The sequence below is a fragment of the Falco naumanni genome, chromosome 8 (assembly GCF_017639655.2).
Source record: "Falco naumanni isolate bFalNau1 chromosome 8, bFalNau1.pat, whole genome shotgun sequence".
Classification (NCBI taxonomy): domain Eukaryota; kingdom Metazoa; phylum Chordata; class Aves; order Falconiformes; family Falconidae; genus Falco; species Falco naumanni.
Window position 1 is genome coordinate 1,962,138 of NC_054061.1, and position 22,327 is coordinate 1,984,464.

Here is a 22,327-nt window from a genome sequence, read left to right on the forward strand (position 1 = left end):
TTCTCTTTGAAGCTTGTGAATTGTGTGTAGTCTAGGTGGCTGGCCACAAACACACCCTGACTAGAGATACACAAACGCACCTGAACTTGCCATAACGCAAGCCCCATTCTATCGACAGACTGCAGCTGTTCCAAACAATCTGCATCTGGAACTCCCCAACAGCACATATGCAAAGAACATCATGACTTTATTTTCACTTTTAAAGCATCAAATGTATTTGAAAGTTAAGTGCATTTTATTTAATTAAATTATTCCAATTCATGGTGATTTGAACCCAGGCACAGAAGTATATAGAAAGACAGGAAGTTTAAAAATCTAATAGTTTAAGACTCTAGCTAAAATTCATTACAAGTCTTTGACATTATATGGTACGAAGAATCTGTACTTTCAGATGCCTTAATATGACCTCTATCTAAGCCAGTCTATAATATGTAATTACTTGAAATGCTAATGAACGTATGAGCCTAGGGAGGTGACACTGCATTTCATGATCTCAGAGCACTGGTCAATGTTCTTCTTAATCCTGTAGAATGACTCCACATATTCAGAACGGCCCAGAAGTTCCACAAAATCTTCATCGTGAGTGATCACCAGGAGCTGAAAGTTACGCTGGTGTGAGCGGCTTTTAATTATCCTACAAAGAGATATTATTCTGTGTATGTTTATCTAAATTGCATTCTAGTTTTAGAGAACTTGTAAATACATAGCACAAAAATATTTAACTATTGATAACGAATGACATGAACCATCAAGCAATCTAATACTGATTAGCAACTCTTCTTACCCACATAACACCCCCTCAAATTATTTAAGAAGTATTTTTTTCTTTTCCATATAAAGGAGAGGGAATCTAAACCCACTGCTTTGCATGTATATTTGCAGATGCCAACAAAGATACGTCATCTTAATCATAGTCAGCGGAAGGGAATTATATTTTAACATTTGAAAAATATAAATCTTTAAGCTTCATAAGATCACTTACTCCACCAGGGCATGTGCAAGAGACTCTATGTTTTCTCGATCAAGATTGGTAGTAGGCTCATCTAGTGCCAATATGCCACAGTTGAGACAGAATGTTTCTGCCAGAGCAAGACGAATAATAAGAGAAGCAAGCACCTAAGGAAAAAAAAACCCAAAACACACCACCAAAATCTCACTCTTCAAAGTGTTTATAGAAGAACTACATGTAACATGCTATTTTAAAGCCATTAGAAACCGTAAGTAAAGTTTATATAACCATGTGCTGATAGTTCTCCAAATGATAGTAAATAATTACTGAAAAACTACATTAAAACCAAGTTTGAATTGAAAGATCCATTCTACAAAATACTGCTGGAAAAACATCAGAGAAGTCAAATACTTAAAATTCAGGAGATTTTGGAAGGACTCCAATCTGTGGTAAAGATGCTATGACACTGCCATCTGCATTACCCCTATACTCTGTTTCAGCCCCTCCTACTGCAGCAGGGATGGTGGAAATGGGTACGCTTATCACTGAGTTTGAGTTACTGCACTCCTGACTACTTACTGAAACTGAAGACAGTAGGATTTACCACCTTACATGTTAGGTTTTTATTAACATGCCTAATCATATTATTATTAGATCTCCTGAACCAGTGAAAATTACAGAACACTTGATGGAAACTGTGCTGCCAAAAATACTTTCCAATTATCACAACTGCTGGCATCACAGTTCATGATCAAAGAAGAATTCTCAGAACATAAGCTAAGAAACTGAACAAGTTTCACTCTCATTTACATAGGACTCTAACGTAACATCCTAGACTACTTTAGGAGAGGACACATTTTTTGTCTGTACTGCAGTTTTAGATGAGTTGGATTTCCCCCAAAATTAGTATGGAATTTTCAAAACTAAGTACACATCAACACTCAGGTGGGAATTAATTTGAACAGCATTTCATATTCAAGCAACATGTTCATAAAAATGAACAGCATTTTTCATATTCAAGCAACAATACAGTATTTATCTTCTCATGAAATATCCTTTCATGATTCTTTTGCTGTATGTACTTAAAAATATTGTGTAGAATTTTGTTCTATTCCTTGATTTCAGGTAAGGAAGTGGGCAGTTTGTTACTTCAGGTAATGGCAATTCTTCCTCACCATCAAAGAGGTCTAAATCTGTTGCCATCATATAGCCCTTTCAGTACAGCAGAGGAAAGGGAACAAGAAAAACTCCAGCTCTGACTGCAGAAGGAGGACGGATCTCCCTCACACAGGCGCAGTGTGGGCTAGGCTGTCAGTGGCACCTTGCATAGACAGCCGTAAGTGTCTTAAGACCGGCTCTGCAGGTCTTCTACTAACAGTGCAGCGGGCACAAAGGATGGGCAGAAAATGTTCCAGCAGGGAAGAAATGAGAGTAGCCCTGTCTGCATTTTTGTTCCTTTCTACTATCTCTGCTTTTAGGAAGATGGCTTGTTACAGTGGAAATGGTTTATCTGAGGAAGAAGCAGCATTTCCTGCTGTAATTCTGCAGTTAGCTTTGGTTGCCCGAGTGGCATAACCAATATGCCAAGTGTCAAACGACTACAAGTAATATGTTCTTTTAAAGAGCTGACGTATGGGAAAAAAAGTACAGACGGTGATTTTGGAGGCAGATGAACAAGACTGGTTCTTTTCTCTTGCTTAGGACTGTTTTAGATGCTCAATCATAACATAACAGACAGGTGGAAACAACAACTTTCAAGCCCCAATATGTGAAAGAGGTGTGGTTGGTTAACTGTGATGAATCTCTGATCATTGGTACTGTCAAGGCAGGTGTGATATCAGGCGGCTTGGCCAGTGGGCATTATTAAAGTTCCGAGACAGCTGAATGGCCAGACTGCAGAACTGATAGCTGACACAGATAGGACAGAATGAAATGCAATGCCTGAAAGTATGGCATGGTATGATTATTTGGTGACAAACACACAGTTGTGAAACGAAAACCAAGGGCCGGTCCTCATAAAGGAAAAAATATGGGAGCAAGTCAACAGAGCTAAAGCTATGGGAACCCTTTGTGGTAACTAGCAAGTGACAGACTAGGAGGATTTGAACTGTAGGAGAGAAGGAAGCTGAACCCTTCTCTCCTACAGGGACTCTGACCACCCCCAATCGAAACAATGGATTCTGGCACCTCAAAATAGGGTTCAGATATTCAGAATCATATTGCATACTGTCAGCAAAACCCAGATACAGTGAAGGAGAGGTGTACAGAATTGTAAATTAAGAGTTGGAGCCACCTGTTCTTCAGGGTCACTTCAGAATGTGTTACTCTCTTGCATTCACCTAAGTCCGTTTTCAGAATCCTAATTACTGCATACTAAACATAAAATGTTATTACCTTTTGCCCAGCACTACATCTTCCTCGCATATCCAGTGCTGTATCTCCCTTTATCATCACCACTCTATAATTGTAACTTCTTCTTTTATCAGAGGCTGAGACATTCTCATCTGCATCAGAACGGATTTCTAAATATTCAATATCTGAAAACAGGAAGGAGACAGTTTTTACATTACCAAAAATCTTTAAAAATATCACAGGGTTAAGTGGAAGTTGAGAGGTACAACAGGCAGTAACCGCAAAATTCTATTCAGAACTCCCACTAATAGATACAACTTTGAAATTAATTTTTCCAGAATTGAGAGAATGAACTCGTGCAGTTCCTGTTTCAAGGAAACCCTACCTTTGGAAAACATGGAAAAGGGAAAATTAGCTCTATTTATTCTGTAACTTAGTACATAATGTGTAATACAAAGATTACAGTGGTGAACAACAAATGTAGCCTTTAGAATGGAAACTATTTTCAGATCCTGGATTTTCAATATTTATACCTTGTCCTTTGTAGGTGTTTCGCCAAAGGTCACGAATTATTTTGTTGATTTCTTCCATCTTCATGCTATGAAATGTCATTATTGCTCTAAAGAAGAACAACAAAAAATGGAAGTTGTTATAGGTGCAACCATGGACTGCTATGGACTACAGGAACTTTAAAGAAGGCTGCAGCTCCCCTCCTGTTTCTTAAATACTTGCACTAAAAATATAATAAACGCTAGTTCTTTTTGAATGCAGAAGCATCTAAAGACTAATCACACTCTATTGCGTAAATGATTCTACTCTCACAAACAGCACAGTCTCAAGAAGCAGGAGAGTAACAAACAAAAAGATTTGCATTCACTCAAGAGAGAGCAACTTCACCTGACTTTTAAGGAGATTTCTAATTTATGTGTGAGGTGTATTTTCAGACTGACACCAAGAAGACAAACCTGATGTTTAAGTCTTCCAAAGCAACAGCAGTGTTACTCACTGGCACAGTCCTCCAACAATGCAACTAACTGGGTCTCAGTCAGGAAGGAGAGCCTGTGAAGTTCCCTCAGAGCAGAGAATTCTTATCAAAAATATAATTACCCAGACAATCATTATGACTAGAGCTACCTTTACCTTCAGCAGCAAGAGTATCATAGGATGTCATTGATAATTTTCCATTTAATTTCCCTGGTTAATGTATGAACGTGACTTTAGTTCAATAATAGATGATTCCTTATGAAAGCATTCAAGAAAGGACAGGATGCTACATTTCTAACTTGGCTTTTTAAAGAAAAAGTACTCTGTAAGAAAAAAATGCTTGCCTAATTTATGCCAATGTCCTCTTTCAAAAAAATATGGTGGAAATAAAATATCCTTCTGAAACGGACTTTTACATCTATTTTCCCTACCTCCCCTTTTACAGGACTTAGTCCTGGGGAATACTGAAGTATCAACTCTACTAGGACTTGTTAACTCTGAAGAAAGCATCTTCAACTATTTACTTACTTAAACCCAAGAATGCATTCCTCATCAATATTTATCATAAACCTCTAAATATTAAGTCAATAAAGATGAACTGATAGCACAGAACACCCAAAATGTTGGTTTCCCCAGCTACAGATACAGCTTTCAATCTCCGGCCATTAGAGTTAACATTTTGTCTCACCGATTTTTCAGATGATTACCAATAAGTGATGCTTATCTATTTTTCTTGAAATTACAAGACTGATTTCCTGTTTTGCCTTAAATAGAAACAATAGATGATTTGATACCATACAAAAAGATTCTGAATTCTACAAGGGAAATTCTTGGAGTGCATTTCCATTTAAGCTGAAAGGGAAGAATTACACATGCTCTGAACAATTTAGATCTTCACAAAATACATTTTTGTTTAGCTTACATTCTAATATTATGTTTAATTTTATTTTACTTTATCATTAAAATGGCTTAAAATGGGATTCCTCTACATCGTGTTTTCAACTTGAAAAGTTCTCGTCTGTTCAGTTTCTCTTCTCGATGGTTATGCTGTACCCTCAACACATTATTGCTCTTCTGTGCTCCTTTTTCCAGCACTACTAGACCCTTCTTAATACAGGAGACCAGAATTCCTTGTTGTATTCAAGACATGGCTGTATTAGGAATTCATACAGTGGCCAAAATGTTTCTCTTTCTCTTATTTCTGTTCTTAATCAATTTATCTTTCTGTCACTGAGCACCAGTTTCATATTTCCTGAAACGTATCCACTGATTCCAAGATTCTTCCCCATTGTCCATCAAGTTGCAATAGCTCTGTGCAATTCCATCATCATAACTGAACATACTCGTTTTTTTTAGGGAGCCATATCTTTACTTTGTACATGTTTATGAATTTTGATATGCTATTTCTGGCCAGTAAGGCCAAGACTAGAAAACAACCTTCCAGAGGAAGCAGAAACAAACATGAAGTTTACTACACTTTCCACCAAATACAAGACATGTTCTTTTTGATCTTGCCTTCTCTAATGTAAGTACAAAACCGCCCACACTGGAAAAGAGGAAAAAACCACCTCTAAACTGTAATATCCTTAAACAAACCCACAATTGTTTACCTGAGGAGAAGATCAGAGGGAAAAAGAAATCTACGTAGCATATCTTATTCATGTTAAGATACTACCAGAAGATGCTAAAATACACTGCTATAGAAATGAAAGTGGTATGAGAAACTATGCAAGAAAGACCTGGAATTAATAATGAGGGACTTCAAACACAGATTTCACCTTTCATAAACTTATGTGGAGTTTATGTGTTTGAGATAACATGCGAAACCGACTATAATAAACACATTCTCCCAATTATCCATTGCATATCCTGTGATATTTTCCTCTACTTCCCTCAAAAACAAAACCCACCAAAATTACAGGAAAAAAGGAAAACTGTCAGCAATTTTGGGACACACACTTAAAGAAGCTTCCTAAAAATGCCTCCAAGTGGGAAAAAAAAGCTACAGAGGCATAGGGACAGAGGAACAGCGTGCGGCTCCACTGGTTCTTCCACATGTTTTCATATGAAAACCAAACCTGAATGTGTTTATTGTCTGGACTTCTCTAACCACAGGCAACCCATCAAAAGATTACTTCAGACCAAGAATTCAGCACAGAAGGCACAGACAGGTGATGTGTTGGGTTCACTCACTGTTCTCTCTCTCTCGACTTGAATTGTTGCATTGCAAACATGTAGAGCCATAACTCAAAATAGCTCCTACAGAGAACTGAGAATAAAATTATAATGATCACTAGACTTAGTTAAACTCCAGTTATTATGACCAATGCATTAACTGTATGTACATTATATGCATTATCTTAAAAATTTCCTACATCCTACCAATCCTGTGCAGTTTGTTATTTTCATTATTTTCATTAATTTACTTTAAAAGTTGTACCTTGTTATCTTATCTTAATGTTTAAATGCCGGATTTTATAAAGAGAAGTGATTATATATCTCAAAGAATTATATCAATTTACTATTTATATAATATATATATTATATATAGTAATACATATATTACTATATATAATATTATAATATATTAAGTTACCTCTGAAAGTCTGAAACTGAAAGCTGCTTTTGTATCCAGGTTATCAGTAAAGACAAAAACATTTAAGAATTACCATCATATGACAATACTTACTTATCAAAAGCCTTGTAATAAAGGTCCAGATCTTTGTTCACTAGCTCTGTTGTTCTCATATCAATCATCATCTCCCTGTATTTTTTCTCTGCATCTTTGAACTGAGACTCTTGAAGTTCCCTTTTAAACCGAACAATCTCTTCCTCAAATCCACGTTGTCGGCCAAGCGCAACATGATGGTTTCTTTTCAGAGACTCTATTTTCTCCTCTAAATGTTTTTGTTCACTGTGAAACCATAATTGATATACAAGTCTTTTGTATTTAATGATTTAATATTAAGTCTTTTATAATTAATGATTTAATTTTTTAATCAAGGTTCTAGTTCTGAGTTTATGTTAGACAGTAGCTCATTATATTGCACCTATAAAGACTGTAACAGTTGAAACTGTAGTAATCCAAAATCCATCACTGCAATCAAGACGTTACTGAAATAAAAATATCTTTGTTTGTTAAGAACATATTCAAATCGCTATTCTGATTGGGAGAAGCAAGTTAATTATATGGAATTCGAACTTGATAATTTCACCCGTAGAATTAAATTGGGATACTAAGCAAAATAAGACTAATTAATTGGGTAACCTCTAGAAAGCTAAATAAATAGTTCACACATAAGAACCAGCATAGGTTTAACTCCTTTTCAAAAGTGTTTATTATCTAAGCAATTAATACTAAACTATTCAAGTAAATATAAAATTTGATGCTGAGACCTAAGCGAGCAGACTGAAAATGAAAACCAAATATTTTTATCCAGAGACATGCACTATTTTTTAAATGTGGATTTAGCAGTGGAAGTCATTAAAAAAAAAAAGGATTGGACTATGCAAACATGAGTTTGAAGAAGGAAGTAGTCTATGTGAATGTGGAGAAAAGTGGGCCAGGAAACACACTAAAGCACAGTATTACATTTGGATATTCAGTGCATTATTGTGCAAAACATGCCATTCTGTTTTGAAGATGCTTACTTTTTCATTTGTGGGACTTTCATTTCTCCCATCTCCTTCACCAGTTGTTTTATATTGTCTTCAACTTCTTTGAGCTCTTCATTCCGTTTCCTCAAAGTAAGATTATCCTCTAGCCACCTTTCTTGTATCTATCTCCACAGAAAGAAAGAAGGTATATGCTTCAGTATATTGATTCTCAATTACAAAGTATGAGTTCTGCGCAACTCTAAAACATGCTGCAAGCTAAAGTAATTGACAACAATGAATATTATCACAGTGAGAACTTACCTTGTGCTAGAAATAGGGTATAATAGAAATCAGAATTATTATTCCATATTCCAGTCTGAAATAATGCCCAACAGTATTCATTGTCACAGGTGAACACAAGACCGATCCTATGTGCGAATATTAATCAAGGTTTCAAATGGGGCAAGTAATTTAGGATGAGATTTAACAAAGTCCCCCATTTCAGTTCTACAAGTTAGACAGTAAGTGGTGGGGTAGAACAGGGAAAGACATCTCTCCTAAAAAGAATGTAAACAGTATTTGAAATATATACCCCAAAATTTAAAGTACACGACAAAAACTGGAGTAACTAGCAACTTTTGGTACCTGCAGTTTGGTACCTTACTTCAGAAGGCAGGTATTCTCCACACAAAGGCACTTTTGAAAATGCTGGCTACTGTCTGCTACAGCAGATTTAACCCTTTTGGAAATACCACAAAATGACAGTTAGAGATAAAAGTTTTTTAAAATGCATCTATACTTTTGCATACACAAATGTCAAGACTTTTTCCAGCCTAATGCACGTATAGCATCTATTCTCATTAACGACTGATTAAGAAATCAGGAGGAGACAAACTTTGCACCACTACGGACCTAGGCAGACTTAAACCAAAATCAGAAATTATTTAAACTATGCAAAATATACTTTACTGTTAAACAACACATCTACCTTTTGAGTGTCAATATCTTGTCGGATCATTTCCATCTCTTTGCTTATCTTTTCTTTCTGTTTCTCACAGGCAGTTAACTGAGAATTTACTTCACGCAGTTCAGACTCCTTTTGCTAAAGAAACAAAATAGTATATGACTTAAACACGAAAGCACTTCTGAAGTAGTATTTTAGTGACTGTTTTTCAGGTTACCTTTTTATAATCGTCTTTTCCTTGTTGAATATAGTTTTCAATTTCTTTCACATACTTGTTTATGTCTTTAGCTTTCTCTTTTATGACATCTATCTGCAGGGAGAAGAAGATTTCAAATGAAATGTAGTCTTATGTCCAAGAACTAATATGCTCTGTATCAAAGATTAGATACTGGACAACACTACTGTCAAAAGTACAATTCCTTATCATAAATCCCTTTAATTTACTAATAAAGCCTTCAGCTTTTGAAAGCCAGATACACCTTTTTACCATGAAAATGTTTTCCAAAACAAATGGTAAGTCACTCATCCGTGCTTACACAAGAGGGACACTTCACCTGAGAAAAAAAGACATCGTCTTTTGTCAAGGACAGATTACAGTCATCCCTGCTATTCCTCTTGGATCTATTAGAAAGGCTTTTTAATATCACTGGTCACTAAATATTGCCATGTGTCCCTAGAAGCTTTTTGACATGACTGCCAAAGGTTAATTACAATTGAGTTAATCTCCTGACTTAGGGAAGAAAAGGAACATAACTAAAAGCTCCACCAATCCAAAGCATTCACTAAAGTCACTGCTGTTTCCTAAAACCAAACTCATTACCACAGCTTCCATCCATGCCTGAAAAACAACACATAATCCTATCTCTGAGATACGCCAAAAGCAAACAAACCTTCTCTTGTGTTTGTTTATTACTTGCAGTCCTTTTATTGACTAGATCTTCCTTCTCCTGCTGCAGTGTCTCTAAAGTTGCATTCAAAGGCAGTATTTGTTCTTTTGCTTCCTGAAAAGTAGTTGGAGAAAGTCCTTTTTATTTTCTCAGTTTGTTAAAGATCAATAATTTTTCAAGTGGTAAAAAGTCATGTGGTTACTTCTTTCTTTTTTTGAGTGTGTTAAAAACAAAAGATGTGATAATATCTGTTAATAAAGTTCTGGAAGTTTGCAAAGATAGCAGCACAGGAGAAACTTTTAAAAATGTATTTTAATTGCTAGTATACAATATTATTTATTTTTCCCCAGGACAACAAAGCTAAGGGTTAAATAATTAGGAGTACTTCCTACCTCAATCTCTCTGCATAAGGACTGAACCTCAGTGGTTAATTCCACTGTTTGTTCCTCCAGTTGTTGACGACGCTGCATACTGCTGGAAATCTGAAGTTTCTCTGCTTTAAGCTCATTAACTGTACTCTTTAGCTGCTGAATCTGATTTTGCTGGTCTTGCTCGAGTTTTTGATTTAACTCAATTTTACCAGTAACTGCAGACGAAAGCAAACACAGAGTGAAACAATCTGTTATTAAAAACATTTATTGTCTTCCTGATGAAAATTTAACTCTAAATTAAGCTAGTATGACTCCAGAACTCCAAAACAACAAACTATTAGAATACAGCTATGTCAGAAAGTAAAATTAGTCAACTAAAATTTTAATGGTAGGAAGTTTGGAACACTTTTTTCAATATAAAAATGAAATACCAGTTTTGCATGACCTACCTGTATCCCACAAGTGTTTTTTCTCTTGTTTTTCTTGGCTTACTTGTAGAACAGTTCGACTTAAATCAACCCCTAGCAGCTTAGCCTCCTGCTGAGCAATTTTTCGTTCAACATCCCTAATATCAGTCTGAAAGTATGAGGGAAAAGTACTATTACTATTGTATCAGTGTTTAACTATGTAGTTTTTATCTTTAGCACACAAGAACAAGCTTGGGGCTGGAGGCACACATGACTCAAGACCTTCAAATTTATCTCCTCTGTTGGAGCAATGTCACATCACTGGCAATAAGGTTATGTCAGCCCACAGGCTACTAGAAACTGGAATTCCTAATTGATAGAGGAAATTGGTCAGTACGGATGGATGGGCTTTTGACATCAGCCCACCTCATAACAGTTACATGTGCTATCTGTCCCTCCAACAACAGAACTGCTGGAGCCTCAGGAGCTGCTGCCACCTCCCACTCGTGAAATACTCAGTCCTTTGCCCAGCCCCAGGTTCTCTGCATAACTGTTCATCTTGTGGTTCTCAGCAGAGCAAATATTTTGTGTTGGTAACAAAGGCACGAAGACTGTTCAAAGCAGTCTAATAAAAAGTGTAGGATATCCATTCCCCTTTACCATATATTTGAAGGGCACAGAACAAGGATGCACATGTGACAAGATTTCAGAAAGTACACAGCATAGATCCTGAGAATACACTGAACTATAATGACTATGAGGACCAAAAACCACTTTGCTATACTTGTGATCATGCTCAAGTTCTGGATTAGACCTCTTTTCCCAGTTACTATAGCACAGAACTGAGTTAGAACTCAAGGGACTCTGTGGTCCTCAAAAGAAAAAATCATTACATAAACTTAGAGGGTTTTTTCTAGTACCAAGATCACCTACATAATGCCATCTTTTAAAGTCTTTTTACTTGCTTGGAAAGTCTTTAGGCTTCAAAGTTTTGTTATATTATTGAATAATTACATATTTAAATGCTAGTGAGTGAGTATAATTTTATGTATCAAAAGAAATTACCAAAGCATACCTGGTACCTTTCCATTAGTGTTATATCCTGTAAACGTGCCTTGGCACCTTCCTCCTCAGACAAAGCTTTTTGCAAGAACGATTTCTGTTCTTCTATCTCACCCTTCAGGCCTGTTAAATCCCTCTGTACATTCTGTATCTTGTTCCTCAAGTCTGGTATGTCCTTATCTTGGAGTTCAACTACAGTTTGCCTTAAAGAAAATACAAATCCATTAAGTTTCCTTTGTTAAAAACAGTAGCATAAGCTTACGACTTCTGAGATTACAAAATTGGTGATATGATTTAATAGTGGAAGACTAAATTTAGCTGAAATAGTATCCCCTTAACCTTGCCTACATTTGATTAAGCTTGTTTTATATTTAGCTAAGATAATACAGCTCTCATTTTAGATAGGTTGAAACAAAGAAGCAAACAAAACCTCTTTTGGTTTTTAACTTAATTACAGCAAGAGCTCAGACTGGATCTAAACCCACTGTACAAGAGTGCCCTCTTGTGAAGGGAAGGTCTACCCTCGAACATATATATTCTCCAAACTCTCTCAGAACAGTGGTCTGCAATTTTTTTGAGACTAGACCCTCTTTGCCTACTGGCAGGAAACCTGCATGCTCCACCCTTACTTCAAATGCTGTTCATTTGCTAAGAAAAAAAAAAAAAACAGGACCCTTGACAAAAACCCTTTAGGGCTAGCGTTACTTATTTATGTTTTGGAGGGAGGCAACAGGAAGAGAAAAGGGAGGCAACAAAACACCCTATCTAGAATTTTCATAGCTTTAAAAATGCAGACTAATTCAGCCTGGAAACTGGAAAATACTGTAGGCACTTTTCCTGAATTTGTTAGTACTACCTACACTTTGCATTACCCTGCAAGTTAAAAAAAACAACCACAAACCATAAAATCCACAAGATAAAAAGATTTTTTAAATAACTAAAGGAATAAATCCAGTCCAATCTAATACGGATTATCAGCACCAGGGACAGAGACGCAGTCCCAAACGATGGAACTGAACATGACTGAACCTCAAGGAAACATAAATGGCATTGGCAATCCACTAGAAAATCCAGAGATGCCTTTCTGGAACATTATAATTTGTACAAAACTGCCAGCAACAAAAGTATTGTTAAAGGAGATACAAATCAAGGTATTATTAAAGGGTGTTTAATAGAAGTTCAGTTCCCATTCTGTCTGTACAACCTTCCATTTCAGCATTTTTAAGAAACATATTTATGATGACACTGTATGAAAACCAGTAACAATGAAACCAGCCTGTCCATTTTAAATTACAATGATAAATAACAAGGAGGGGAACTATGTTTGTATAGTGTAAATAATCAGTAGAAAAGTAAGTATATAACCATGTTTTCTGCCTCACTCTCATGAGAGCCTTCAAAGGACCAGAAATACCAAAAATATAAAATAGTTGATTATTAAAGTCCAAACGAGCAGAGAACAAATGCTAGCAAAATACATATCTTAATAATGAAAATTTTTTTATGAATTAACTAGCCCTGAAATAAAGCCTCCTTGATGTCTACATAATTTTTAATAGTAAAAACCTAAGCATTTGAAAGAAAACAGCTTGCAACAATATAGTTTGTGAAGTATTTTACCTAAGTGGTTTAAGACTCATCATTTCATCACGTTTTTTCTCTTTTCTTTTAAGCTCAGACTCTGTTGACTTCAGTTTGTCTGGAGCAAGACGCAGCTTAGACTGTAGATCACTAATTACATCTTGCAGTTCAGCCTCTGTTTGAAAAACTCTTTGACAAACTGGACAACATGACTGGTTCTCCTCTGTCAGTTGTGTAACGAACTGCGAATAAACTGCAGTGGCTCCAGCAAGCACAGCTGGTTTAAAAAGAAAGAAAGACTTTATGTTGAATAAATACTCTATAATCAGATCTAAACTAGGTATGTACTTACCATAAACAAAGACAAAACTATAACCCACAAAATCACAAAGGTAGGAAACCGAAATGGCCGTAAGTGACGCTGTCTGAATTCAGCGCTGCCCCTGATTTCAACAGGTTGCCCTACATCACCTCCTCAAGTCCTTGTAAACCTGAATTATTCTAAAGAGTCTTGTTTTACTAAACCACACTCATCCCTCTGTAATGAACCAGTGGAAGTGTGGACTTCCTGCAGAAATTAATTACTTTCAGACTGTAGTAGGCCCTATGGGCCAAGCTCATGCCAAAAGGCTGGCTTCGTGCTTGTCTTCACACCTGGCAGAACCACACACGCAAACATCTCCTTAGCTTTGAGAAGGTCACAATCTACATACACAGTGACCCAAAGCATACATTTCATTTACTCATAATAAGAGAATTAACTGAAAGAATTCAAATAACTGATTGTGATTAAGTGTAAAACAGAAATAGTAATAAAGATAAGGAAAATTTGCTGAAGAATACTAAGATTCAGTAATAATCTCCCTTAAGTCAAGTTTCCATGCCTGCCGTTTGCTCTGCAAAAGCAACAGACGATCTCAGTATCTGTGGCTTACATTTAAAACAAGCTTCAGGGGAAAAAGTAGAGCTATGTATGAATTTACCTCGCTGTTTTGAACTTTTTTCAATTTCATCCTGAAGTTTCTTCAGATCACTGTCAAAATCTTGGCTTCCACAAACATCAAAAAGTTTGGCTTCATGAAGAGACAACTGCGCTTCTTTTTTTCTCAGCTCGTTACTGACATATGTTTTATGATATTCTGCTGATGCCAGTCGTTTGCTGAAACATCAATGCATAAACTCTTTTATTACAAAACCCCAAAGATTTTAAACTGTTTAAGCAAAAACAAAAACATGGGAAGTTAATTTCAAATTGGTATTACACAGCTGTTCACCAGTTCTTCTTTAATGACTTTTCAGGAAATCCATAATATCAACATTTTATGAATCTACAGTGTGTGTAGTGTTTCATGTGTGTGTTTCATTTTAATTCTCATTTGTTTTCTAGATGTTTACTGATGAGAAACTAATTCCTAAAAACAAAACCATACAAAACTTCATAGAATAATACAAAACAAACTTTTCTCCCCTACAGCAGTTATTGCTTATCAGGTATTATTGAACCTCTTATGCAAAGAATGCAGCATCTACCCCTGTTCCGTACATACTTTTGAATTATTAAGTATTTTTATACTTCAATCTTAGATTTGTGGAAGTTTAATGTGTATCACTACATAGTGTGGTGATGTTACCTACTCTTCTAAACAAATTGTTTGATATAATCAAATGAAATCAGGAACAGGTAAATGAACTTGTGATACAGTTTCTTAACCACTCTGTGACTTATAAGAAAGTCAGAAGACCAGTAGTTTCCACTCCAGCACATATAAACAATTAAGGATGTTCCAGAACAGTGTTTTGATCTGCTTTTAGTACTGCCTTTGACATAATAAAATCATAACATTTGTAGTAACTAGCACAAATTGTATCAGCTATACATTACACAAATTCTGCAGGATGCTTTCTTTGACTTTGCTTTTTTCTTTTTATTTTTATAAGTAAATAATAATGAATTAAAGTACCAAGTATGTTAAGCATATTAAACTTTCCAACATTTACATTAATGATTGCAGAAATACTTATGGAGACATAGTCAGTTAAATTAATACCTACTTAAGGTCAGCAAGATCATCCCTTGTCTGATTAATCTTTCTATTTTTACCATGAAGCCAGTCTTCAAGTTGTTTTTTATTCGGAAAGTATCCTAAAAGTGATGTCAGTTCCTCAGAATGTCTTGATTTTACTTTTCTAATTTGCTCTTCTTTGTCTGCCTGGGGAAATGAAGCATTTAAATTAACTTTTTCATATCTTCATATTTATGTCGCTCAATACATTCATGAAGTTAATGGCTTCTGTGAAATCAGGCAGAAGCTTTACATATGAGTGTTGATAAACACCTGAAAAATACACAAATCTTTCATGTCCCTCTCTTATGAGATGATGATAGAAAAATTACTTTGTCTTTCTTCAGCATGTCCATTTGGGTAATTGTCGTGGTATGTAGATTCAGCTGTTCCATCTCTTGATCCAACTTTCTAAGAGCTTTGTCCAGGTTTATTTTCTCATTTTGCAGAGTTTGTACTTCCAGTTTGAGTGCTTCTACATTGTTGTTCTTCTCAGCCTTCTCCAGCTCATGTTCCTAAACAAAAGCCCAGAAGACTTAAATAATCACACTAATCAATAAAGTTCTAACTAAAGGAAATGAAAGAAAGCTCTTAAGCTGCCCAGTATCAGTATCATTAGCTGTTACAGGAATGACACAAGATTTGTAAAGAATATCTGAAAAAGGACAAAGGCTGTGATGTTGGCATGGGGGAAGTCAAGCAGATGCTGGATGCACCGTTCTGCAATGTAGTACTGCCCCAAGTTCCTCAGGCTTTTACTGTAAGCTGTAATGTCATGATTTAGCTTCAGGAAGCTCACTCATATATAGTTTGATTCTCTGTATTTGAGCATTTACTGTACACTAAATTTGGAATTATCCTAGTGAGGCTAGAAGAAACGCTGTCAAGCACTGAATTCACAACACGCTACTAACAAACATAAGATATTTGGCTACAAAGGCACAACCAGCTGTTCAACTGGGACAAAAAATGCTTGTAAATTTACAATACTTCATCAGATCAAACACTTATAACCAACTAGTTCACTCACAGACAAGTTATCTGGAAAAATGTAGGTAGTGTAGCACTTTAGGTCATATTCTTCTGGGCCAATAATTTAAGACTGACTAATCTTATGACATCCCCAACTGTGGGTATTACCCTATTTATAACTCACCAAGCAGAAGCAGTATATTCTATGCATGCACTGTACAAAAACAAAGTAGTGAATAGTCCCTGCCCAAAAGCATGCACCACCTAAACAGACAAAGCATGGAGAGGGTATTAAAAAGGTAAAAACACATCAGATGGAGTAAACATCAAGAGGTTTGTTCAGGGGTTTTGTAATGATAAAGCCCAAAGTTTTTACTTAAAATTTCTATGCATTTTTCAATTATATTAACTTACTGTCTTGACAATCTCCTGATCCAACTCCACAACTCTGTCTGAAAATGCCTCCAACTGCTGCAATTCGTATTTTACATTCTTCAGCTCAATTTGTTTCTTATTTTGAATGTCTGATTTCAGGTCAATAGTTCTTTCTAACCCAGTTTTCTTGTCTCTTATTTCATCTATCTGTTTTTGTTTCATTGCTTCTTTTCGTACAAATTCTCTCTGAAAGAAGTCAGCAACAACATACTCATTGTTTTCATAGGAAAAAAACATTTAAAAACACTTCTTCACACTAGCATGCAAATATTCACCACTGTAATACAAGACATTGAAATACTTAGGTAACTAAAACTTGTCAAAAACTTTCTGCTGAAATATTTCCATAGGAAAATGCACATGCATCATACCAGCAGCGTTCTATGAGAACAACTCCATTTTTGAAGATGACTTCAACAAAAAGTTGCTTATTTTTAAACCACTTGTCTGTAATTCTGCCTCAGGTTTTTTTAGCTTGTCAGTGATCCACCTGCACAAGAGGGCTGCTAAGAAAAACCTGTTTGAATAACTGCCTGTCCAATAGATTTGGCAATTCAGATCACTTCATGACCACTTTTAGTTCCAAAACTGATTTCCATGGAAAGATTTAGGCAACCCATAGTGAAAAATTCTAGAAAAAACCCACATGGCTTCAGTTTTTCCCCAACAACATTCTTCTTCTTCCTCCCAGCACCATGAAGACACATATGGACCAATAATACACTAATAACTAACTACACTACTAAAAACCCAGCATTCTTACCGTCAAATGATTTGCAGCTTCTGTATCTCTTTCCTGTCTTTCCTTCAACAACCTCTGAAAACTGGTAATGTGCCTTTCATTAAAAGGTGCTCGCTCAAAACCATCTAATTCCAGCTGTGCTGCCAAAGACTGAATTAACGAATCCCTCGTTGAGATGTGTTCTTGGTGACGATCTGCTTGCAGTTGAAGACGACCTTCACAGTAAGAAAACGTGACATAAACGCTCAAAAACTGAGGCATAAGATACATTTAAGATGTAACTATTTTCTTAAGGTGTTTGAAACTGAAGCATTTTTAAACACCACAAAAAGCTCCACAGTACAAATAAGGTGTAGCTTAAGTGATTGTGACTGCAGGTAACTAAATTTGTATTAATTAAATAAATCAATAATTTAAAATAAAGCCTCTTAAAACATGAAAAAAATATTACTTATGAACAAATAAAGTCCACATATACTTCATGTAAGCATATATTCTGTGTCTCAGCTACTGCAGCTTTACTGAAATAGCCATAGTCCATCAAAAAGAGAACACACAATGTATGAAAGAGTATTATCCTAAAGCCCTCTGACTAGTCCCCAGCCCTGACTCTGGGAATGCCAAGCATTCAGCTTTCACATTCCTCTTGATTAAAACATAGTTATACAATCACATCTGGCTAGCAGGTATTGTCATCACCTAAAGATGCTCAGACAGTGAAAACAACTCTGTTGTAAACTGCTAGACTGACACTGTTCTATGCCACCGTAAGTTATCTATTTGGAATATTTTTATAAAGAATGGTCAATATGTACTGTTGTAACTACAGCTCAGAACAAGCGCACATTGGAAACTCCAGCAGAAAAACACTAAAACCCACCCACCTGTGAGATTTTCATACCATAGCGTGCAGCTGACCCCAAACTAATAAACATTTCAGTTTTGTCCAGTTCAGAACCCTCCAATTATTATCAGTAGTTTCATTTCAGATCTTAATTACACTAAAATACAAATACAAGGTTACAGAAGTCTAAAATACCTTGTTCAATAAGTAGTTCTGATTTTTCACTGTTAAATCTCTGGCATTCTTTAGTGGCTCTATCTAATTCACGCTTACAGTCTGATAATCTCTTCTCCTTCTCCTTCACTGCTCTCTGGTGGTTCTGGTATCTATCCCTTAGTTGTTCATCTGTTCCTTGAAAAACCTGTATACCAAATACAAAAAGCCAACTTTATCCTGTATTCACTAAATTCACAAGCCAATTATCAATGTTTTAAAGAAAGTACAGTATTTACCATAACAGAATTAAAGAAAAAAGAGATAAACACCTCCCACATAGGATTTCTACACTAAGACGTATACTGAGAAAAACTGAATCTGCTATAAGCAAAACTGGAGAATCTATTTTTCGTAGGCTGATAAAACATATGAATCTGAATATTCACCACTGAAGAATTTCCTTCCATTTGTCAAAACTCTTAAATGCCTTGGCACAATCATAAGAGGAGACTGACAATTATTTCTTATTTTAAGATAAAAAAATAAAAAATCTCCCGGGTGATGAACAATATTAACATCAGGGGACATCCCATACTGGTCAAAACAAGTGCTGGCTATCATCAACATACTGTGAGAGGTAGGTACGTTCAAGTTGCACACTGCAGGGCATTGTTTCCAGCAGTTATCGCTTTGATGAAAACTTTTGTCAGCATTTGTCTTCCTGAAAAGCTAGTCTATGGTGGAAGGAAAAGTTAAAAAGCCATTTAAGCCAAATTACACATAAAACTAACACAACTTTATTCAGCCATATTTGCAATATCTGATAATATCATGAGAGCTATGTGGGCTCTGATAGTATTTTTCACCAACACCTGATGCGTAACAGAATTATATACTTAGTTCACGGGGTAGCAAAAGACAGCCTGATTCTTCAGCAGAAAGGATGGCAGCATGGAATTTAGAAGGCAACCTTTTCCATCTTCTGTTGCAAATCTTGATTATCTTTCTCCATCTGCCGTCTCCTGCTCTCCAGGGCCTTCACATCATTGTCTAGCCTCATTGCTTTTATAAGATTCTGTTCAACTGCTGCCAGCGAAGTCTGCAAAGGAAAGAATGTTGTAAATAAAATATCTCACCAGCTTATGAATCCCATAATCAATAGTTCTATACAATATAGTAGTCCAAGTGTAAAACCTTCACCTTTACAAAATAATTTTTTAAAATAGGTGGGTTTAAGTTTTAGTTTTTGTTTTAGTTGTCGTTTATAAGAGTTTTAGTTATCAGCTAAACTTGAGAGAGATTTTAAGTTAAGCTACAAAAGAACACTGCTAGACGAATTTCACAAACTGTGTTCTTAAACCTCCAACAGATTTAGACCATCATCTGCCAGGTTTGCTGACGTACATTTGATTCTGCTTCAGAGCCAAGGATTAGATAACACAACGTAAAAGTGTGAGGCTTTATAATCAATAAATTTGTTCAGCTTTGACATTTTTCTGTGAGCTTTAGTACTTATGTATTGTTTTGTATTAAAGTCTTAATGCAATCGCCATGCAAATTACCTTTAGAGGATCAAGTTGACTCTCAATTGATTTTACATTCTCCTTAGAAGCAGCCAGTTGAGCCTCTCTATGGCTAAGCTGATCCTGGATGTCCTGTGCTTTTTCTTTATTCTGTTTTAGGAATTTCAGTACTGTCTGACACTCTTTTACTTTAATGCTTTGTTTCAGTCGTACTTGACGGAGAGTTTCAAGTGCTTTAATATACCTTTAAAAAAGACAAAATTTCAGATCCTATTGGCAATATAGCAATACTGATGTATGAAACAATGTCTTAGACATTGTCATTCACACCTACATTATTAGAGAAGACATTTTGTCACTTAGTTTTTATTTATTTATAGTAAAGAGAAAAACCTTGTTGCTGAAAAGATCTCATCAAATTTTTGTTTCAGGGCCTTCCCTTCACTTAGTGGCCAGTTGGATTCTTCTTGGTGGCAGAAAATGACATTGTTAATCACTGCTTTGGAAACACCAAGGGCGCTGATCATCTCTCGATCAATTTCTGCACACTTGGAACTCAGACTGACCTTCTCACCATGCCTATGCAGCACAGATAAAGAAAATCACCAAAGTTTTCTAGTAAAACTTCATTTTTAACACTATAATCTCATTGTAATGTACCATTCAAAATGTTGACAAGTAACAATTTTTAAGCACACAATTACCATTTTCAACACCTGCCTTTAACCCCGTCAATATTTGTAGTCAAAACTATTTCACATTTTAAAACTATGCAAAACTACCACAGGGAGAAAAGACAATCTTGAATGAAATCAATACACTTTTTAAACAGTGGAGATTGGAGTTAAACACGGGCCAACAATGATCTGAAACTGCAAACGGTGCTAAAGGAAGCAAAGCCCACATACTCCACACAATGCTCCTTTCAAACCGTATCATTATTAATACAATTTTCAAATAAATGCAAGTTGACAGATGTAAGTAGTTTTCAAAAAGTAGTGGCTATCAAATGTAGGATTTCTGAATCAACTAATAAATAAAGTGATGAAACTACACAGTTTTTGTCTAAAAGCACTGGTAGCTACTTCAAGGAACACATTATAAAGTTTTGTCTTCTCTTATACATAAAAATATACAAAACCCAAACCGCTCTTTATGTCAAAGTTAAAAAAAAAACCTGACAACTTACCTTGTTCTAGTAATGACAGCTTCCAGTGTTTTAAATTCTGTTTTCTTGCCTTTCTGCGTACTGACCATGGATCGCTGGACAGCTACGAGCTCTCCGTTTATATCTCGAAACTGTAATCGAATCTGAGCTCTAACATCTGTTTCATTGGCAACCTTTAGGAGAAACAAAAAAATTATTAAGAGAAATTCTTCTCAACGTCCAAATGAATAGGTACCATCCCAGCTGTGCGTAATGTTCTAACCTCCCTCTCAGTGCTCTGTTTTTCCTGAAACGATAGTCAGCTCATGTCTGCCTAGAATTTGAGTATCCCTGTTTTCATCATAACCCTGAATGCAGTTATTCACTTTAGAGTAAACACACAGTTAATACAGTCGGTATGACTGTTACCTTTGGATCATGAACAAATGAGTTTCCTTTGGTGCCAGGAGGAAAATCTCCAGTGGATATATACTTAAGACATTCAATGATAGTCTAAGAAACGAGAAAAAAAAGTATATAGTTATAATGGCAATTTAGAGTAAACAAGAGGGCCTACAGGCAAAACTAGTAAAAGCCAAAATATTTACAAGTGAGTTAAACATGCTAGGAAAGAGAAACAAGATATAAAATTACTTTTTTTTTAGTATCATGAGAATATGGTACTTTGCAAAATTTGTTTTAATCAGGATCTGGATCAGTTTCATATAAAAAGTATCTATCAGTGCTCTGCAAAATCCAGGTGTGAAAGCAGATCTCTAACAATGCTAAACACCACAATACTTAGTCAACAGCAAGATTTTTCATTATTATTAATACTTTGATGTAGAGATCATTACGCCCACTCTGAGGCCTTTCAGACTATTTAGAATCCAAAACTAAACATACAGCAAATCTTACCGTTTTTCCTGCACCATTTGGTCCCACCAAAATAGTTAATGGATTAAAGAAAGTGATAATCTGTTTGTCTTTATCCTCTACCCCAAAACTCCTCACTCCAAGGATACTCATTTTCTCAATCCTTGACATTTCTGCAGAACTTTTCTTCCAAAGTCAGAAACGTAAATGTTATAAATCCTGTAAAATAAAGTTTTGTGAAAAATCTAGAAGGCAAAACCCACAGCATATCAATGAAAGCTGACAACACATCTATACATGCACAAAATATTATGAACATCTTTAAAAACACAGCTAAAGCTCTTCAGCTATGGCTCAAGGTAAAGAACATATGAAGGCAAAACTCTTTTTTAAACTGAAAAGCTAATCAACTGCA

At 35.7% G+C, this 22,327-nt stretch overlaps 1 protein-coding gene across 2 annotated transcripts in view; it reads right to left on the reverse strand.

Annotated features, from left to right (window-relative positions):
* Positions 1–224: 224 nt before the first annotated feature.
* The window catches only part of RAD50 (RAD50 double strand break repair protein), a 36,960-nt gene continuing 14,857 nt past the window's right edge, over positions 225–22,327 (reverse strand). For both annotated transcript variants that reach the window (XM_040603819.1, XM_040603820.1), the window contains 25 exons: positions 21,955–22,131; positions 21,466–21,549; positions 21,079–21,230; positions 20,283–20,468; positions 19,929–20,133; positions 19,337–19,465; positions 18,406–18,571; positions 17,388–17,581; positions 16,604–16,810; positions 15,550–15,732; positions 15,207–15,364; positions 14,138–14,313; positions 13,194–13,431; positions 11,587–11,776; positions 10,554–10,680; positions 10,126–10,319; positions 9,737–9,847; positions 9,064–9,156; positions 8,871–8,984; positions 7,937–8,064; positions 6,975–7,199; positions 3,835–3,920; positions 3,344–3,486; positions 983–1,116; positions 225–634 (listed from right to left, as the gene is read on the reverse strand). In XM_040603819.1, the coding sequence (XP_040459753.1) occupies positions 448–634; positions 983–1,116; positions 3,344–3,486; positions 3,835–3,920; positions 6,975–7,199; positions 7,937–8,064; positions 8,871–8,984; positions 9,064–9,156; positions 9,737–9,847; positions 10,126–10,319; positions 10,554–10,680; positions 11,587–11,776; positions 13,194–13,431; positions 14,138–14,313; positions 15,207–15,364; positions 15,550–15,732; positions 16,604–16,810; positions 17,388–17,581; positions 18,406–18,571; positions 19,337–19,465; positions 19,929–20,133; positions 20,283–20,468; positions 21,079–21,230; positions 21,466–21,549; positions 21,955–22,083 (3,939 nt within the window). In that variant the 5' untranslated portion in view covers positions 22,084–22,131 and the 3' untranslated portion in view covers positions 225–447. The remainder of the gene's footprint in view (positions 635–982; positions 1,117–3,343; positions 3,487–3,834; positions 3,921–6,974; positions 7,200–7,936; positions 8,065–8,870; positions 8,985–9,063; positions 9,157–9,736; positions 9,848–10,125; positions 10,320–10,553; positions 10,681–11,586; positions 11,777–13,193; positions 13,432–14,137; positions 14,314–15,206; positions 15,365–15,549; positions 15,733–16,603; positions 16,811–17,387; positions 17,582–18,405; positions 18,572–19,336; positions 19,466–19,928; positions 20,134–20,282; positions 20,469–21,078; positions 21,231–21,465; positions 21,550–21,954; positions 22,132–22,327) is intronic.